The sequence below is a fragment of the Carassius gibelio genome, chromosome B23, assembly GCF_023724105.1.
Source record: "Carassius gibelio isolate Cgi1373 ecotype wild population from Czech Republic chromosome B23, carGib1.2-hapl.c, whole genome shotgun sequence".
In the NCBI taxonomy this organism is placed as follows: Eukaryota; Metazoa; Chordata; class Actinopteri; order Cypriniformes; family Cyprinidae; genus Carassius; species Carassius gibelio.
The window spans coordinates 21,225,965-21,247,633 of record NC_068418.1 but is presented as its reverse complement, the minus strand read 5'-3'; the positions used below and the strand labels follow the sequence as shown (position 1 = coordinate 21,247,633).

The window sequence follows — 21,669 nt, the reverse complement described above, 5'->3', positions numbered from 1 at the left end:
AGGCAAACATGTGTTTAAAATGGAACGTTTTAAAGAGCCTCAAACAAAAACTGTTTTGTCAGAATGCGGTAGTAGGTCAGACGTGAGCTTAGCTCAGGGAAACTGGGCAAATATCAACAGTGGCTCGGAGGGAGACGGACGTGTGTACTTAGAGCTTCTGGTGAAGTGCGCTCTCTGTTAGTGGAAAACAATGATAGATTTGGCTGCGTGTTTCCACTTACCTCATCTCCGCTGGTTTCATGTAACAATGCGTATAAAGTAATTTTTTTTAAAAGTTGCAAACAAAGAAGCCTCAGAATTGTCTCCAAACTTTGTAGTGTTAGTGTCGTTGCTATAAATTGCTTATGTTTTCTGGGACAGTGGGATCAGTCCTCAGCACACCTTTCTATCTCTCACAACAAACTATTTTTATCTTATTACCTCCTTTAAATTCAAAGGATTTGTGATTCATGCATTACTGCATTGGTTTTGTGGCTGGTATCAAAGGGATAGTCAACCTTAAAAATGATGTTTTTGTTATTATATAATCACCAGTTATTTGCTGTGTATATATTCTCATTACGTGACTTGCATTCAAAGTACCCCATTAAATAAGACTGCAACACACATTACAATGCAGTATTAAAATTTTTACAAATAAAATGTAATTTTAAAGGCTACTACAGTATATAGATATATACTGAAAACAACAATTTGTTTGTTTGTTTATTAGTCTATCTATCTATATTTGCCATTCAAAAACTTGGGTAAGTGTTCCAAAAACAAAACCTTAATGACTTACCCAAGTTTTTACCCAAACTAAAGCAAAGTAACTTTGGAACTACGGGTCAACTAGCAGTCATTAGAATATTATTAGACTGTCTGCTTATTATCTTCTAACAATTTATTTTGATGGGTCCACAACATACAACATACTGACTACGAGAATCTTTGCAAGTGTATGTCAACTTATTCTATTAACCCTTAACACTTACCTAACAGCTTACTCTGAGAGATGGTGAACACGTAGTTGCAAATGAATGAAAATAAGTTGAGAATAGTTGCAAAGTTAAATGACCGAAGTGGACTATCCAAATAAAGTGTAACCAAAAACATTTATTCAGCCAGAATAGATGGAACTAATCAAAAGTGGGAGTAAAAACATTTATAAACCAGACATAGGGATACTAGAGTAATGGCTGCTGAAAATTCAGATTTTTTAATATTTTACAATAGCAAACAGTTATAATAATATTTCACCATATTACTGTTTTTACTGTATTTCTGCTTCAATCCATGTAGTCTTGGTGAGCATAAGAAACAGTATAGATCTTACTGACCTCTATACTTTTAAAGTGTGTTTATTTATTTATATATTTATTTGTTTAGCAATTTAGCTTATTTTCATAAAGCAAAGGTTTCTTGAAATGATTTCTGAATGTTAATGCTGTCTGGTGTTATGACTGATATATGAATTAGAGATACTTATAATATTTCAATTCCTTAACATTAATGAAGTATATAACATAACCTGATAATGAACAAGACATTTACAGCAATTTTAATGTAGGTTAATTATGAACAAACGTGGATTAACAAATGCATTCATAAATGAACAATAGCATTTATACAAATAACATTAACCTAGATTAATACATGTTGTACAATTTGCTGTTCGTTGTTAGTTTGTGATACCTCATGCATTATGCAGTGTCTATTTAGAGATATTTTTTTTTCTAGACTTTTTTATTATCAAGATCATATTTATGCAGATGTTTTTACTTAAAGCAATTCTAAACCATACTGTCATTATTAGGCAGTACTTATATCAGTACTGATATTTGATTGAGTCAACAATGTATGAGTCAACAAGGTGGACAAACATGAACAGATATATTGTAAATGCAGTTTACTATAGGGGGGGGAAAGGCAATTTAGTGCTACAGTAAGTAATAAGTGTACAGCCTACAGCCCAAGAGAATTGCACTGAAATTGAGAGTTGCACTAGTTCCATATAATTTACATAATTGCACTTGATGTGCTTTGTAAGTGTTGAGCCGAGGCTGCAGAGAAGGCAGATGGATGCTTTAATTTCTACTCTCTCAGCCTTCTGACACTGTGAATATACATTGATCGGCTAGTGCATACAGTCCTGGAATTATGTATCTAATTTTACAAAATTGTCTTTTTTATCAGAATTCACAGCTATGTTTACATGCAGAAATTGTTTTTTTTTAAGCAGCCGGGGTGAACAGGTAAAGGCTTGCTATCTCTGCTAAAAATTGAAAGATATCTTAACATGAAAAAAATTACCCCATCACCTTTAATCAGCTTCATAGGGTTTGAGCTTTGCACCCAGCATGAGCAACAACAAGGTGATATTATTAAGTGTGGAACAACAGGATGTCTGGAAGTGAATATTAAAACAATTCTAGCTTCCCCCCGTGTCATTAGCATGCTGCTTTAACAGCAGGTCGTTTCTCTGGTTCAGCCTCGCTGTGGGCCTTGGCTTTCATGGAGGGTGTTCCCATCAGCCCGCTGTCTTCTCAAGCCCTGCTGAAGCTCAGCGTCGTACAGGCCCTTATTATGTTTCACAGGATCTGAAGTGATAAAGATGTTAGGACGTGTGCTATTCCTAATAAAATGTTTGTGTTTGCAGACTTAAAAGTGAGCTACGTTGAAAAGGTGAATATTTTTTTTACATTGACTTTTGATTAATCTTCCACTGGCGTTGATTCAGAAGACATCGAGAATAATTCTTTAGTTCTTTTATGACACGTTTTTGCATGTTTTGGAGTTTGACAGTTTGGCACCATCTATTTTATTGTTATCTGGAAAAGAGCCGCCTGGACAATCTGCAAAATATCAGAAAAGTCAGACAATGTTTGAGTGACATGAGCAAGTTTTTTTGTGTATTAAAATGCCTTATTAAAAAGCTTTACATGGAAAAAAAAAATATACTTTTCTTTCTCAGTACAGTTTTTTTAAAGTTATCCAAATATCTAAACGTCCTTAAGTGAAGATACATTTACTTGAGATGGAAAATAAAGAGAAAGAAACTGAACAAAGGTTTATGCTTGAAACAAGAACAGGTATCTGGCAGTGAGGTATGACTTGCTAAACTTGTTTTCTTCCTTTGATTTACTATAAGTTGATTTTCCAGATCCAATTGTTCTTGTTTTATTTATAGACTCGATTTTCATACAGGTGCATCTCAATAAATTAGAATATCATGGAAATGTTCTTTTAAGTAATTCAACTCAAACTGTGTAACTCATTTATTAAATAAATTGAATGCACACAGACTGAAGTAGTTTAAGTCTTTGGTTCTTTTAATTGTGATGATTTTGGCTCACATTAAACAAAAACCCACCAATTCCCTCAATACATTAGAATTTGGTGACATGCCAATCAACTCAAAACACCTGCAAAGGTGAACCTTCAAAATTTGAGTGAACTTCACAAGGAATGGACTGGAGGCTGGGCTCAAGGCATCAAGAGCCACCACACACAGACGTGTCAAGGAATTTGGCTACAGTTGTCGTATTCCTCTTGTTAAGCCACTCCTGAACGACAGACAACATCAGAGGCGTCTTACCTGGGCTAAGAAGAAGAAGAACTGGACTGTTGCCCATTGATCCAAAGTCCTCTTTTCAGATGAGAGCAAGTTTTGTATTTCATTTGGAAACCAAGGTCCTGTAGTCTGGAGGAAGGGTGGAGAAGATCATAGCCCAAGTTGCTTGAAGTCCAGTGTTAAGTTTCCACAGTCTGTGATGATGTCATCTGCTGGTGTTGGTCTATTGTGTTTTTTGAAAACTAAAGTCACTGCACCAATTTACCAAGCACTTCATGCTTCCTTCTTTTTGAAGATGCTGATTTCATTTTCCAGCAGGATTTGGCACCTGCCCACACTGCCTAAAGCACCAAAAGTTGGTAAAATGACCATGGTGTTAGTGTGTTTGACTGGCCAGCAAACTCACCAGACCTGAACCCCAGAGAGAATCTATGGGGGTATATTGTCAAGAGGAAAATGAGAAACAAGAGACCAAAAAATGTAGATGAGCTGAAGGCCCCTGTCAAAGAAACCTGGGCTTCCATACCACCTCAGCAGTTCCACAAACTGATCACCTCCATGCCACGCTGAATTGAGGCAGTAATTAAAGCAAAAGGAAACCCTACCAAGTATTTAGTACATGTACAGTAAATTAATATACTTTCCAGAAGGTTTTTTTATTATTTTTTTTATTGGTCTTATGAAGTATTCTAATTTGTTGAGATAATTTAAAGGTGAGCCAAAATCATCACAATTAAAAGAACCAAAGACTTAAACTACTTCAGTCTGTGTGCACTGAACTTATTTAATAGACGAGTTTCAAAATTCAAAACTTTTCCTTGAAATTCAAATTTATTGAGATGCACCTGTACAGTATTAGAAAACAAGACTTGTTATCAAGTAAATGCATATTGATTTAAGACATTTTAGACATTTGCACAAAAAAATCTTTTTTAATTATTTCCAAAAAAGTAATTGTATTTTCAAGTGTTGCTGATACAGTTTGTGCTTCATGGTTATTTAGAGAACATTATTAACCAATTGTGTTCCTTCAATTTATTCCTTGCATATTCTTTACTTGGTCTTAAAAAGATCTTTAAAAAAATCTTAAATTTACCTGCAGAAACCTAAAAGACTAAACGATGACCAAATTATGAAACATGATAATTACTGTTTTAATGAGACCAAAAGCATTCTTTGAATTCTCTTTTTTATTATTATTATTTAAAATTCTGGTCTAAAATTCTACAATCTGCTCTGTTGGCTGATTTTAGAGGAGTTTTGGACACTTTTTAGCTGGTAACATGGGTATATTAGCAGGTTAACAGCTGGCTAGGAGACCATATAAAACCAGTTAAGACTTTTCTCTTTCATTTTAATGATGTTCACAGTTTAATATTTCATTACAAAGGATCGTTTTTGTTTTTTCTTTTGAATCTTTTGAATTGCTGAGTCTTTTGTGTGTTTTCTCATTCAGTATTCTGAGCTGGTTCTGTCCGGTTATCCTCTGGTGGTCTGACCTGCATGAAGTTCAGTAAGAGTTTAGTGTCTCGAGACGCCAGGCCTCCGTCCCACCCATCACTGGGGGAGGAAATTAACATGTCCAGGTTACTGGTATTTATAGGTATGTGAAAGACTTAAATACTTTATTTTGACCCAGAATTCAACCACACGAAAGTTTTATCCTTTCTTAATGATACCCTACTAGTGACATTTACATAATAAGTACCTTTTGGACTCAAATTGTGCTTCCACCCAGCAAATTGTGCCTTTTTTAAAATACACTCTATTATTTATGGACTATTAACAAAAGTGATAAAAATATGAACAATTTGACAAAATTAGAGATGTGTTTGTCAGTTGATAATGGTTCAGTTGCTGGCTTGTTTTTGTTGCTGATATGACTCTGACGTAAAAGAGCTTTAACCCATGACAGGTGTTTGACGGTTCAAGGGTTACTGACTGAGGGATTCAATGGTTCACCATGTCATTGTAACCATTACAGAGAACAAGAATGTTTTGTTGACTGTTTCTGAACAGATAGTTCAAATTAAGTTATCACATTATTGGATACATCGACAACAATATTATTCTTGTTATTGTTGTATTTAAAGATCTGTTATCATAATTAACAACTACAACAACATAATAAAATACAATTATTGTTATTATTATTTTTATTAATACAACAACAACAACAACAATACTGTTGTTTTCTGGTATTAACACCACCAATAATATATATATCATAATGTTACTATTATTTATTAATATAGTTGTTGTGGTTAATAATGTATGTCCACTTTGTAATTATCAAATCTATTACTACTTACCTAAAATAGCAATAATCATGATGATAATCTTAACAGTAACAATGCAATAATATTAGTAATAATTAATAAAGTAATAATAATAATAATTATTATTATTTTTATTGTTGTATTTAAATATTTATCATAATTAACAACAGCAATAATAGCATAAAACAACAGTAGTAGTAGTAGTAGTAGAGGTAATAATAATAATTATTATTTATTTTCATTTATTATTTTGATGTTGATAATAATAATAATAATAATAATAATTATTATTATTATTATTATTATTATTATATTATGTTATTTACTATAATTAAAGTCGTTGTTATGTATTTTGGGACAAAAACAGCACTGCCCTCTGTGAATATATTTTTTGAACCTTGACCGCAGAAGGAAAACAGTGATTTTCATTCAGTGTAGGTTTACTTGTTGACCACACTGTGGCTAAAACGACCTTGAGGACAATCAGAGTGCAGGTGCCCCTTGAACTCTGGGTGTGTTATTTTTCTGCTGAAAAGTGAGGGACAAAGATTTAAGTATCCTGACCTGGGGGATAGTGGTGTGTTCTGCAGTCAACTGTGGTAAAAACTCTCGCCTCTGTTCCCCTTTAAGTGTTAAGATACAAACGCACAGTCATCAACACTTGTCATAAAGGTGTTCATTTCTCCTTTTTTTCCTTATTTGAAAATCTGAGGCCTGATAGACATCAGATTTTATAGACACTTTTTGAATTTTAAAGATGTATTATAGTCACTTTGTGGAGCAAAACGGCAGTATATTCGGTTTTAATAGAAAATACATCAAATTATAGACATAAAAGGAGTGATCTTGCCTTCTTTGAGTTTTAAATAACTCCTTTTTTTTATTAAAGTGCTTGTTTCATCGAAAAAAAATGACAGGATAGTATATTTGTTTAATCTCACATCACCTGGACACACAGACCTGCCTGCTATCATAGGAAGTGGGTGAAAGGCTGTACAGTAATCCTCTAAAGCAGATACAGAAACACTCTTAGCTGCTTAACACACGTAGTAAACGAGAGGAAGTTAAAAAAAGGATGAGCCATGTGGTGATTTCAGGCAGCATTAGTGCTCAGAAAACATCTTATGTAACATTTTGGTCTTTTCTTGTCTGGCGACTGGCTTTTCTCCAGTCTCTGTCTCTGTAAATGTTCTAAAATGGTTCTTTGCAGCACCTTAGAACCCTTTTTCACTGTATATATAATGTTCTTTGTTGATTATACTTGTTCTTCTTGCTCTGCTATAGGCTTCTTTGGGTCAGTTTATTGGTTCCAGGCATCATCTGTTACCAGAAGAGGCCCATCTGGGTTTCTTCTCCATCTGTTCTGTAACCACTGAACTTCATAAGGTTCTCTTATATATAGCATCCAATAATAAAAAAAGAAGCATTATTTTAAAGAGTATGTTAATTCATTTCAGTTCAGTTCTAGTTTATTTGTATAGCGCTCTTCACGATGCAAACCCTTGCTAAGCAGCTTTACAATTTTTTTTTTGTTTCTACATTATATTTAGTAATAGCTTATCAATGGTGACTATCTCAAGATGTCCATTATAGCAAAATGTGGTAGTTTTGTATGTTGTGTGAGTGTTGGCATCATCTGAGGTCCTCTGGGGTGATGGCATCATCTCTTCTCAGGTGTTCGGTCATCTCAGTAAGGGCTGCATCCAGACAGAAACTTGTGTAATTCCTAGTTACCTGAAACAGAGAAGGTAATAGAGAAAAATTTGAATAGCTGTTGTTCCAACTAAGGAGAAAAACATGTGTTCAACCTAATCAAAAGAATAATAATGTGCATTTGATCAGATGTAACTGAAGTACAAGGTTATGAGATACATTATGTGAATGCTTGACTAAAGAGATGTGTTTTTAACCTAGATTTAAACAGAGAGAGTGTGTCTGAACCCCGAACATTATCAGGAAGGCTATTCCAGAGTTTGGGAGCCAAATGTGAAAAAGCTCTACCTCCTTTAGTGGACTCTGCTTTCCTAGGAACTACCAAAAGTCCAGCGTTTTGTGACCTTAGGGAACGTGATGGATTGTAGTGTGATAGAAGGCTAGTTAGGTACGCAGGAGCTAAACCATTTAGGGCCTTATAGGTAAGTAGTAATATTTTGTAACTGCTACAGAGCTTAATAGGTAGCCAGTGCAGAGACTGTGAAATTGGGGTAATATGATCATGTTTTCTTGACCTGGTAAGGACTTGACCTGTTTATTGAAGATGCAGGACAAACACCTAACAGTGTATTACAATAGTCCAGTCTTGAGGTTATGAATGCATGAGAAATACTGGTTGTATGTTGCGTAACTTGGCAATGTTTCCAAGATGGAAGAATGTTTGTTATAGTGTATAGTACTGTATGTCCATGATGAGTTTCACTGACAGATTGTACTCTTAGTAGTTGCTTCAAAATTAAGTTAATAATAAATAAATCAGCTAATCCAATGGCATTTTTATGTTTGTTAGCATGTTGTCTCCTTTTGTCAGGAACTGTAACAGTCTGTTATCAGACTCAGACTAAGAGTCACAAGGACTGGAAGACTTTCATGTCTTTCTTGATGACAGTTGTCTCCTGATGTCTCTTCAGCTGACGGATTCAGTCTCCTTCGTCCTTCCTGGTTCTTCAAACAGTCGGTGCAGGTATTGTGTTTTATGCATCTCTATAGAGGTCATAAGAGTTTGAGGAAAAGATCTGTGCACCTTGGATTTTCAGGTTTCTCGATTAAACCCTCAAAAATAGAGATAATGATAAAGCTATGTATTTTCAGAATTATTTATATTGTGGGGAAAAAGTAGTAAGTGTTATTACAAAAAGAAAATATTTGGTATTATTTTACTAAAATAAAATGTAAAATAGTTAAAATATGATCTGGAAAATACTATAAATGTTCAAATAATATTATATAATTTCATAATAAATATCGGTCCAAAGCTGTTTTTTTTGTTTGTTTGTTTTCATGGTTAGTTGGTTAATCATTTATTTATTTACTTATTATTGTAATTTGACAATTTCTATGGAGCCAATTTAGAAAATCCTGCCAGAAATCAAACTTGAATAAGGGGCTGTGAGCCAAAAGTAAATTTGACATAATATCCAACTATAGTTATACAGTTGGATATTATATATATATATATATATATATATATATATATATATATATATATATATATATATATATATATATATATAAAGCTTTTTTTAATTTAAGCTAATTTACATATTGTTTTTATTATTATTTTTCCTTTGAAATAAAAAACAACAACAACAACAAAACAATATAAGATTTTTATCCGCACCATTGCGTTTTTGTGAAATGAAGAAATGTTTCAGTGCCATTTCCCCCTCTCTATTCCCCCCCAATCTTTTTGTATAGTGTGGCAGGCCAAATTAAAGGTCATCAAAAGGCAACTTTGGCCCACGAAGCCCTGGGAATTTCTGCTCTATGAAGTGCCACTACTCAAAATTGGAATTGCTGTACTGTTAGTTTGTTTATGATAAATAGTTTTGTGTTTTGTCTTCATTTGTGGGTGGCTTTGGATAGAAACATATGCTAAATTAACGGGTGTGCAGTATTACCATTTACTACTACTACTACTACTAATACTTACAATACAACACATGTGCAATTAGATACTTTTTTTCGGGCAGTATCAGAAACAAAACTACTGTTCATAATATCTTAGAAATAGCTCTGACTAAAAAATTTCTTTCAAGATCAGAAATATTTTGCGGTCACAGTGTCAGCCATGCACACACAGATGAACTCTCTTCAGCTGACAGGTCTGTGTTTGCCCTCTGTCATTACTTAATCACCCACTGGCATCGTAACTGTGCCCTCTTCACCCCAGTACAAGTATCAAACTGCTCACTGTAGAGCTTCGAGACACATTATCAGTAAGCAATGAAGAAGTGAGAGAGCTGAGAACGACTAAAAATACACAGTGTGACTTCATACAAGCACCAGTGGAAAACAACAACACCTCGTGTGTAAACTGCTTTCAAGACGATCCTTAACGATATGTCGATATATCTGTTACTATAATGTGGCTGTTTGGTTCTTCATCAGAACACATTTGTAGAAATATAGCATTACTTCACTTGCTCACCAATGAATCCTCTGCAGTGAATGGGTGCCGTCAAAATGAGAGTCCAAACACTGATTAAAAACTACACAATATTTCCCAAGTAATCCTCAATGTACTATCAATTAACATGTCATAAAATCAAAAACCTGCATGTTTGTGAGAAACAAATTCATTATTTTAACTTGAAAAAACTATTAAAACTGTTGCTTCCAGATAAGATATGAGGCACACTTAAAATCTCTTGATATATCTGTTTCTTACAAACAGTCAGTTTTTCTCTTCGCAGGGTGTTAATTGATGGACTGAATTACTTGTAGATATTATGTATTTTAATCAGATGTTTGGAGTCTCATTCTGATGGCACCCATTCACTGCAGACGCTCCATTCCTGAGCAAGTGATGTAATGCTAAATTTCCCAAAATCTGTTCAGATGACATATTGTACTGAATGGACTTGTTTGACATAAATGTGAAAGCCTTGTTTTGTTCTGCCATGATCTTTGGGACACACCCTGGAAAGGTTGCAAAAAAGAAAAAAGAAAAGAAGAAAAGAAAAACAAAGGCTGGCTCAAAGTCTTCCCTCCCATAGGCTTCTTTTAAGTAAAGCTAAGCAAAGGTGCATACATATTTTTTGGGAACTCATAGTCTATTCATCAATAGAAAAGCATGCATAGAGCAGTCATTAACATGTTATCACATTTAAATGTGGTAAGCCATTGGTCTTTATGAGGTCAGTACTTTAATCCCATATTAAATTGCCAGCAGTAATCTTTTCAGTTTAATCTCGCAACACCATTTGAGATGAGTTTATTGTATTGTAGTGCTGTTATTAAAATGTGAAATAAAATACCCACTTCCTTAATGATCTTCACTTTAATGACAGCTTTTGCACTTTGAGCTCAGTTTCTGCAGTTTATCAACTTTCTTTTGCCAGACTCGCTGCTATTAAAGCACCGCTGCAAGAGTTAAAGATCCCTCAGTTGACAGAAGCAACTGTGTACTTCAGTAAAGGCTGTTCATTGACGACAAAAGGCAAGAGTCCTGCCTCCATCGACGGCTCCACCAATCCCAGCGTGTGGAGCAGACGAGCCTTCAGCAGTCTTCCCCAAATCTACTCTTAAAGCAGCTTAATACTACAGAGACGAGAGCATGATCTGCCACGAGACGCTTCATGTCTCAAGGGCACATTTAACGGCTAATGAATCATTCTTCAGCAAAGTGAAACGGATCGTACTCGTACTTTAAACACCAAGGAATAATGCGAGTGATTTAGAAAGGTAAGTTTGCTTTTTTTTATGTATTCATTTGCGCGTCGAGTAGTCGCGTGGCATGCGCGGAAACTGCGTGCAACTCTGTGCTGCGTCGAAACGTGAGGCGCGTAATGTAGAATAACAATAATAATAACTAAAATGCAGAATAGCCAGGATTAACTCTCCATTTCTACAGTTGAACTATATAAGGAACAGGGAGATCAAGAGCTTTAGTGGGTAAACAGGGCTGGGTAAACAAAATATATTACATTTTTCGAAATAATAATTTATAGCAATGATAATAGAACACATTTTTAGTAATTAATATTTTGTAAGATTCTTAAAAATAAATAAATGATAATTTAGGTAAAAACTGCCTCGAGTTTTGGTCATTGCATTCATCGACCACTTTTAAAAACGACTGAAGAAAATTTATTTTGAAAACTTTATTACAGATGGCAGAAAGTTATTAGGACAAGCTATATGGGGCCACAGAGAGGAAGTGTAATAATAAGTAATTAAAGGGAGATTTAAAATGATTTTAAGGTGTCTAAGGGTGAAAACAATGTCTCCTGAGTTTGCAGTGAACACATGTGGGTGTTGACACTGCCTGTAGATGTCAGGGTTATTCTCGGTCATTCTGCAGCAGACAGGGGGCGCTAGAATCACCGCCGCGATTAAACACCAATCAAAGTTTCCAGTATTGATTAAATAAATACTTAAACCGACTGTGAGGAAACCTAAAGACAGTTCTATAGACTTAGAACTCTACTGTAGGTTTTAAGGTTGTAATATACTTTTATTTTTTTTACTAAGAGAAAAAAGAGATTGGGTCTAGTTGTCACTTAGTAACAAAGTTGTTCACTACCATTTACATTCACATTTGTCTTCTCCATTTAGTGTGACAACATGACACATTACTGGCTCAACATGTCACGTGTTTAATGAGCTGTATCTTTTTTTTTCTGTAGCCAATGCTAAGGTTTGTGTCTGTACAAAAGTATTCAGTGGCGTCAGAAGTGTGACAACTAACCCCAGTCCCCCTGTATACTTATTCTAATTCTTATATGATTATGTGTGTAAAATATCTGTTGGAGTGGTTATTACAATGCTGTAGCTGCAGAATCCTTTTTTTTCTCTTCAGTGCATGGTCCAAGGAATGCTATAATGAAATTACTAGCTGCAGTATTGAAGTTAGGCTTTGGTGGTCAAATTCCCAGAAATGAACAATGTTGCCTTCTTGAATGTCTGATATGCAGATAGCAGCACTACAGTAAGTCCTTCATGTTATCAAGAAAAACACCTCAGAGAGAAAACCAAACATATTTTTTATGTATCAAGTACAACACATACCAAAAAAGGAGAAAACACTATTGAACATAATTTATTGATTAAATGGTGAGCTGTCTCACACATAACAATGCCATTTTATGTGCTCCTTTGGCTAGAGTTTTGGTTTCCAATTATCATCTGTTTCTAATCGAACACAATAAACTGAGACCCGCTGTGTGCAGACAATGCTATCTTGTCTAAATGGTTTAGCTTATAGCAAGACTTGTAGTGAGGGAGTAAAATGTTCACATCTTATTTTAGAGTTGACGTATACAGCTATTACAGTAAATTGTTTCCAGTGCTTCACACATCCACAAGGCAGGAGTTGATGATAGCTTAGCCTCTAGGTTCTTCTTGGGTTTTAAATGTTCTTGTGGAGTGGAAAAGACTCATTGAATCATAATTCAGCCTAGCATCAAGTTTGTTTACAAGCATAGCAATACTCTGCTGGTTTTTGCAAAGTCATTGAATATTTAAACGATTAAATGCAAATTGCACTTGCCTCTGTCTTTCGTTGTGTGTGTGTGTTTAAACTGCCAAGGCTAATTGTAGTCTGATTACCATGTATATAAGACATGCTGAATGAAGTCAAGCTATCTACTGTAGGTATGTTAGTCCCTTTTCTAAAGCTTGACTGCTATGAATTCAGTAGGACCAAAGCCTTTTACAAATTGTTTTACTGACTGAGATCTTCATCAAAAGTCTGTTCTCAAGATTGCTTTAGTTGGACGGCCATTAAAACTGTTGTACTGTAAATCACTTTGAATGTCATGCAATGCATCTATGAATTGTAACAATTTTGCTAATCCTGAATTTGTTTGTAGTTTTTTTATAGACTGAAAACCTGAATCATTCATAGCAGCGAACTGTACAAGTGGTCACTGCACTTTGGACAGGCAGTAGCCAGGAATGGTGGATCACTTGCTGCTTGATGAAGAGACTTTCTTTACTTACACTTGTTTGCTGCCAGCCCACAACCCATCGGATATGGTGACAGACGAGGGGGTGTACCATATGCTTCCATCACCATTCTCGGAGGATAACCTGAGTGACTCATCTAGCCCATGTTCCTGTTCCAGCCCTGAGTCTCAGGTCTTGGGTTCTAGTTGTGGGAGTAACTCAAGTGGAGACAGTCAAGATGGCCTCCTTGACTTCCTTCACTCTCAGTCCCTAACTGTGAGCCAAAACTCGCCATCCTGCACCTCCATGTCTCCCATGGTCCCTCCTGTTCTTCCCATGGGTCTGGCTTGGGAGTCACGACGGGACCGCACCACCAAAGAAGAGTGCTTTGAGTTCCCTGTTTTCCCTGGAGATTTGGAGGAGCATGAAGGGCAACTGTTTCAGCCCACTCTGGAAGAGATTGAGGAGTTCCTGGAGGAGAACATGGAAGTGGTAGCCTTAAAAGAGGAAGCTGGAGAGGGTCTAGTGACCTGTGAGAGCATCCAAGGACCTACATCAGAACCTTGGGCTCAAAGCTTAGACCAAACAGTGCCTGTCTCAAGTGACATAGCTGACAGCAACTCTGATCCCAAAAGTGCACAGTCTGCAGAAGAGGCCTTTACAAATCCTCAGAACACATTGAAAAAGGAGGACTCTTCTGAGAAGGTAGTGATGGTGGAGAGTCCAAGCATGCCCGTGATATTACAGCTCCAGCCCATTCAAGTGAAACAGGAACTGAGCCCTAAAACTGCCCCCTCGACACCAACAGCACAACCTGCCTCAGACATCAAAATAACCCAGCTCCTCGTCAACATCCAGGGTCAAACCTTCGCCCTGGTTCCTCAGGTGATCCCCCCGGCAAGCCTTAACAGCTCTTCCAACAAATTTGTCCGAATTGCCCCAGTTCCCATTGCCGCTAAGCCCTTAGGTCTAGGGGAGAACGGAACAGTTGATGGCCAGGGAACAGGGCTTGTAGTTGGGTGTCACAAATTCCAGAAGAGCTCGGTGGCTGATCTTATTAAAATGCACAAGTGTACTTTCCCTGGCTGTGCCAAGATGTACACCAAAAGTAGCCATCTAAAGGCGCACCTGAGGAGACACACTGGTGAGAAACCATTTGCCTGCACTTGGCCTGGCTGTGGCTGGAGGTGAGTGTTTTTTTCTGTACAGTTGTTTTTTCCACTCAAGCAGAGGTTAGATGTCAAGGTCTGGATGTGTACGAAGGGCTTTAACTCCAGTAATTTGTAGTTATTGCGAAAACAGTGTGGAACATCATTATCTTTGTTGACCATCCATGAATGGACTTCAAACAGAGTCTAGGTAAAGCTCTAGTATGTGGACTATCCAAATCTAAACATCTGTTAGCTTATCACTACTATTCCTTGTTTTTGAGGCATTTCATATCATGTCAGTTGCCAAGAACAAGATTTGAGGTAAACTCTGCATGATGGTGGCCATTCAGGAGCAGGATTGGACACCTTTGAATTACATGAACCGGTTCACAAGAACTAATCAGACTGTCCAATGTAAAAAAAAAAAAAGTTCTAAAACATTTGATTAGAGAAGTTAATTAGAACACGCTTGATTATTACCTCAACTCGCTTATGCTGTAAGGTTGCAAAAGGTGAAATACAATGCAATTTAACATGCAAATGGTCATTCTGTACAACTTATTGGAAACTTTGATTGTTACTGTAAAAAAACTATGCTGTTTTGAATAGCTGGTCACACTATTGATAAATGTAATCTAGTTAGTAGCCTTGCCACTATTAGGTAGTTACTCCCCAACACTTGCTTGATAACGACTTTGTCTTGCAGTTGTAAAATTTCATTCATAACTTGTCCTTAGATTTTGGTTCTTGTTTTGTGGTATCTCTGCTGTTTGGAGATTAGACAAACTCTTTGAAGAGGCAGACTTTTCCCTATTCACTGCTTCATTTGTTTACTCTTAGTCTATGTCCAGCTTCAGTCTCTCTAAACAAGGCCTGGATACTGTTTAAAGTGCACCAGTAGTTGTAGTGAGGTCAGGATTTACAGTACAGAAAAAGCTCAAAGTGAAGAGCTAGGTTCTTGGTAAGATTGCTTGAGTTACCAAGTTTGAGAAACTACATTCTTCAAGCACTTGATCACAGTAGTATCCCTTATTTCCAGCTTCCTCTCTCAGAGCCTCGCTCTTTTTTGTCAATGATCCACTAACTTGTCTCCAAGATTACATAATTATTGTATAAATAAATAAATAAATAAAATTGGATTGGCAAGTTAGATGCATTAAGAGAGCTTCTAGTCAGGTTTTATAAGACTTATTGTTTTAGAGAAACTGTTGTTATCAGTGACCTTGGTTAGCCTTGCTTCTGGATAGCAGTTGGCAGTGACTGGCCTTAAGCAGTCCGTGAGTCTGACTGAGGTCTCCAGGACACTGTCAGGAAGTGGATGTAGAGAAGAAAGAAACAGAAGAATGCCGCATTGGCTGCCTCAAGCCTGGCTGCGGCAATGCTTTGCCAGCATTTTTAGCATTCCTATGGTACTCCGCAAATAAAATTGTCCTAGTGAAACAAAGACACAAAACCATACTCACACTTAGAATGAAAATTTCTTAGACCTAAAAGAACACACAATAGCTTTAAATGTGGTACTTGACTAGACGGCTAGATGATAACATCTTTGCACACACGTCCTGTGCTTTGCTATTCCCCTGTGCAGCTGGAAACAAACCAGGAAGTACATACTTTGTTTTATGCAGCTTGCACACAAAGGTTAATAGAGGACAACACCTGCATGAAAAGCTTTTTTTGAACTAATACAGTTTGCAGTATCAACATGTGAGTGTGCTAGAGCGAGCCAAAGTGCTTTAGCGTAACTTTGTTTTGGAATGGAAAATACAGATTTGCAAGGTGGAATCAAGTTGAGAGCGTACTTATAGTTGGTTTCAAAGGAATAGCTCTTCTACCACAATACAAAAATTTGGTCATTTGAATAGAAGTTAATACCATGTGCTGTAGAGCGTGCTGGAACAGCTCTGTTTGCAAGCTCTGTTGCCGAACAAGGAGGGGCACCCCATCCCATCCTATGCCACAGGGCAACAATTAGTCCACCACCATCCCGTCCCAACATACTTCAAAGACTTGCTCGCATACCATACATGTGGTATTTCAAAATGTGAGATACTCTGTCAGTCAAAAAAGCATTATGATTTAATCAGCATTAGAGTTAGCATATGCAACCTGTCTTAATTGTCTTCTCTTTTGATTATAAAATGAGAATCTACTTGTTAGTTTTGTTAGTCACGCTGTTGCTGCAGGGAGTTTATTTTTGGATTCAGCACAAAGTTAGCACATTACTGTTAGCATAGCTACAACTGTACAGTTCCTGTCTAAGCTTGTTGTAAAAGTGGAAGAAAAGCCAAGCACGAGAGAGAGACTGGTTTTTATAGCCTTGCAAATACTCTACACATGTTCCCGAGACATTAGAAACAGATACTACCTTGCCTATGGCTTCATATGAAACCGTGGCATGGGGTTGAGCAAGAGTTGGTTTTCCTGGTTTTCTCATTTCACACAGAAGTGAATAATATCTTCAGACCTTATTATTGAGTAAAATGTCAGTTGGTAGTATAAAGGTGTAAAGTTGACAGCTGTTGTAATACAACAGAGGTGTACACCAGAGATGTAATACAACTAATTTCCCTGGAGTCTCTACGTATTACTTTCTGCGCAGGGTGTATGGCATGACTTGAGTAAGAGAGAACTGAATATTGAGTTAAGGAAAATGCTTCCATATTTTCTAAAAAGAAGCTGTGAGTTTTCCCTCTTCTGAGTCTTGCTTTCAGAAAACATTAACAGTCATGAATCTGGTGCAAATCTTCGTTTGGAACTTGAGCACTGGGTTAAGCGGCGGGTTAAATATAGTTGCTCATTAGATCTGCTCCAAGCTCAAACCATTTGCTGCGCAGTAGTGAAGACACCGAGCAATTGTCTGACAGTTTTATTTGACATTGCATGCACTCTGTGTCAGAGTTTTTTGCCTCAAAGCTTGTGAAAGAGATTTCACTGTCACCGATTCAGTGCTTTTCATTTTGTTACTCAGTAACTCCAGCACCGTTTTCACCTTTTGTCCGATTTCACATTGACAAATATAAGGGAACAATAAATTGTGCAGTAGGGATTATTAATATGAGTAATGAGCTGTCTTGTCCAAATAGGCTTTGATTTATGATCTGTTTTTCTTACTATTATATATTTCCATTATCTTGATCCAGTAATTGACTAATTTAGGCTCTGTGTGGATTAAGTCAATGGTAAATGTTGTTTTTGGCCTTTTTCTTTTATAATCTGACGCATTTCTTCATGAAAGAAGATATTCGAATAGAGAAAACGTGAAGGGATGTTTGTAGGATCAAGAAACGCTGGGCTAAGAAAAGTAAAAGTGAAAAGAAAAAAGAAAAAAGTGTTGAAAAGTAAAGGATAGTTGTTTCAAAGGCGGTTCAGACTTAGATGAATGATTACAAAGAGCAACACAAGAACGTAAAGAGTAAATAAGGACCATGTTGACTTCAAAACAATTGTAACTGAAGCATTTAGGCCCTTTGCCTTTTTTAGACATGGTCATAAAAAAAAATACCAATGAAAACAAAAAGTCAAGTAGTGCACTTTCTTCAATGAGTATTGTTTCAAAGCAGATTTACAGTAAAATAAAAAAGAACTGGATCAGTGCACAACCATTAATATTTGGCTTTATCTCTGGATTTTCCTTGCAGATTTTCCCGGTCGGACGAGCTGTCACGGCATCGCCGGTCTCATTCTGGAGTTAAGCCCTACCAGTGCCTCGTCTGTGAAAAGAAATTTGCCCGGAGCGATCACCTGTCCAAACACATCAAAGTCCATCGCTTTCCACGAAGCAGCAGGACAGCACGCACTGCACACTGACCCCACACAACCCCCCACCATGGAGAGAGATAGAGATAGATAGACCGAAGGAATGAAAGAGAGAAAGACAGATTCATTTGTGGTACTGTGATAATTTATTACATGAGGCTTGGATGAACTGAAAAAGAGTTTGTTCTGAAACTGTTACTTGACTCGTCGGCCTCACGGATGTCGTAAACTTCGTAGATTGTATTTTTGTAGCGTTCATGATTGTTTTCTATGTTTTGAGAACAGATTTGTTTGCAAAATTTACCATTCAAAGCATTTTTTGTTGTACCTTGAGGTATGAATTGTTGATGTATCTGCCAGTCATCAACATTCCTTGTTCAAAATCATGATAAAGTCACTTCACGTGTTTAGCTCCTCTAAACCAAAAAAACCTTTGGGTTCATTTGAACTACTGATCATTGGTAGGACTATGCCATTATAAGCTATTGGCAAACACAGAGGCTTTTTCTCTTGACTTTCGGTTGTATGCTAGCAAACTGTGAAACGCCTCCAGACAGACTATAGAGCAAATTGACGGAAATCAAAACACGCACATTTGACGGATGTGAATGGGCCTTCTGATCAGTATTGAATTTTTTCCTGATGTTTTAGTTGATAATACAAACATTTTTCATTTCAGTCTTCGTTTTTTTCATTGGTTGCTTTCATCTGAAAAAAATTAAAACAAGATACCTTCTGGGCCTTTCTCTAATCTACATGTTTGCAGCTGGGGCCAAGGAATTTGTGGTTAGAAACATTTCATATCTGAGAAATCCGATGATCTGAGTCAGTAAGTTGATAGCTAAGCCAGGTCAATACAGACTATCAAACCTTTCTAACTTGCCTCAAACAGTCCTTTTGAGCTGGGACTATCTGCCAAAATGTCTCTGCGAGACGAGCTTGAATGACAAAATGAAACTGGAATTGCAAGGTGCTAACCGGTCTCAACTGCGAGCTCCCGCATAAGGGGGCGCTTGCAGGTCAAATCCTCCAGCTTGGGAAGTGTAGTCTGGGACGCATCTGGAGTTGAAAGAGGACATTCTTCATGGGAACTGTAGTCATGGACACAGCTTGACTACTGATAGGGCACGCTGACCATGTGTTCACTAAAGAATGCGTGTAATACCCAGTGGGGTGCTGATAGTTAACGCTAATATTTAACAAATGTCGATTGGATTGTGATGAGAGCTTCATAACAACATTGACAATGCAATCTGTTCTATGCAGTCCGTTTTTTCCAAAACAAAAGCCCACATGAAAACAGCTACAAAGTTACCCTGAGTGCCTCAGGTGATGAATCAACCCGTTGCTCTTTGTACTGCACCAACAGGCACCTATAGATGCGTACACGAATATACACACATACAGTGTGATGACAGGAACTTATCTCTTCTGGCTCTTTTACTTGCTTTACGTGTTGACACGTGCTTCAGAGGAATGCATGAAAATTATTGTGGTATCGATTTGCTGCTCTGCTTATAATATTTAGCAACTGTTGTGGTCAGGAAATCTCGGATCAGATATTGCAGAGCTGGAAGAAACCAAAATCACTCAGACCTCTTGCAGACCAGAAGAGTCCTGTAGGAATGAAGGAAACACATTCGTCTGCATAAAGTATTGGGATGTTTTGCTGTTGTTTGTGGCTTTTTAACATACAAACCAGTGCCATGGAGGATCAGTATCTCTTCGATTACGTTATCGTTGCTCGCTGAAAGAGGTAACCATGTACAATTGGTTCTTTTAAAGCCCTACTCATCTCAAACTTATTAAAAAGTATGTCACGAGTAACACCCAGGCGGAGTTTGCGTATTGTTAGCGTTGCATTCCTTGCCGTCTATACATGAATTTTTTGGTGAAATTGGTGCTTATGGCCAACATTGAATGTATGTATACTGTATGTACAGACTTTGTACAAAATGTTGTTGGATCAGAGAGTACCGGATATTCTTCTACTGACGTATCTCACGTCTTTGATTGTATAAATATCCCCTGTAAAATGTAAACCAATGTACATAATAACAATTCAATATATATATATATATATATATATATATATATATATATATATATATATATATATATATAAATATTATATATTTTTCTTGATATACATCAAATGCATTTACAAATAAATTGGAAATAAGAACTTTTTTTGTGTTTGTGTTTTTATGTATGTTTATTTAACCTCTTAAGCACAAATGTTATTTTGGGGATTTCCGTTTTTCATTTTCCTACCTAATTTTGAATGCTTCCCTATACTAATGCTACAGTGTAAGCTCAGAAAGTTTGGTATAATTTCAAAGGAAACCCTTTGAAATTACATAAAACACTGTTGAAATTGATAAAAATGACAATATATGCTGTCTGTGTTATAATAAATAGGGAAAAAAACAAGGCGCTTTTTTATTTTATTTGTGTAAACTGAAGTTTGAAATGGTATAACTCAGGCATTGAAGGGGCTGGCAACTTCAGACCAATTGCTTGTGATTCTTCCAACTGTCTGCTATTAGAGGAAAACAGAAATTTCTTTCTATCCTAATCTATGCAAAAGTTATTCTATTCCAACTGAAGGAAGGAATAATACCATTTTTGTATAAAATTTTTGTCTAAATAAGTATGAAGTCATCTTTTGCACACTTGCAGTATGGAATAATGTGATCTCTGTATATTATTTGACAGAAAACACTCAGAAGTTACATAAAAAGCTGCTGTTTGTGACAAATAGTATTATTTATGTTGTTTCACATATGATGAACCATCTCAATACAATGTGCTTTTTTTGTGTGTGGGTTTTCTGAAAGAAAAATAAGTCATATTACACGATAGCAGCATGCATAAAATTATAAAAAATATCTGGTCTATCACAATCTAAAACAGAATCCACAATCTCCAGATTTATATCGTTTCATTTATGTCTATTCTGCATCGTGTAGAGATTGAGAGACCTTGCCGGTCTCTTTCATATTTCATATTTTGATTTTTTATCAGCGTGTATTTTGGTTTCGGTTTCTAAACAGTGTAAACAAGCTCCCCGAAGCTTTTGCGCGAACTTCGGAGCGTCAACAAACTAATTTATGTTTATTCCCCCAGTACTGTACGGATTACTGTACATTCACTGAGATGCGGTCGAACACTGCACAGTTATGAAAATAAACATATTAGCTTATTGCTAGCGAAGCTTCCAAGCCTCAGAATAAAGAATCAAATGTATGAAAGCGAGTAGCACGCGTATAGGCTTACCAGATGCGCGTCCTGACCTCTCCACGGCGAAGTTGGCCACCCG

General features: G+C 36.6%; 1 protein-coding gene across 2 annotated transcripts; it reads left to right on the top strand.

Annotated features, from left to right (window-relative positions):
* Positions 1–10,929: 10,929 nt before the first annotated feature.
* LOC128011914 (Krueppel-like factor 15) lies at positions 10,930–20,536 on the top strand. 2 transcript variants are annotated; one of them, XM_052594709.1, is made up of 4 exons: positions 10,930–11,232; positions 12,350–12,478; positions 13,362–14,624; positions 18,230–20,536. In XM_052594709.1, exons 3-4 carry the CDS (start codon positions 13,447–13,449, stop codon positions 18,396–18,398), a joined length of 1,347 nt encoding a protein of 448 aa, XP_052450669.1. In that variant the 5' UTR covers positions 10,930–11,232; positions 12,350–12,478; positions 13,362–13,446; the 3' UTR covers positions 18,399–20,536. The 2 variants fall into 2 exon arrangements, with proteins under 2 accessions (XP_052450669.1, XP_052450668.1); XM_052594708.1 differs by lacking the exon at positions 12,350–12,478 and having other exon boundaries at positions 10,931–11,232.
* The last annotated feature ends 1,133 nt before the right edge of the window (positions 20,537–21,669 follow it).

Excerpts from the sequence above, each read along its gene's own strand:
- LOC128011914 (XM_052594709.1), top strand. The coding sequence starts at position 13,447 with ATGGTGGATCACTTGCTGCTTGATGAAGAGACTTTCTTTACTTACACT. Across the intron at positions 14,625-18,229 it reads TGGCCTGGCTGTGGCTGGAG|ATTTTCCCGGTCGGACGAGC; the intron begins GTGAGTGTTTTT and ends TTTTCCTTGCAG.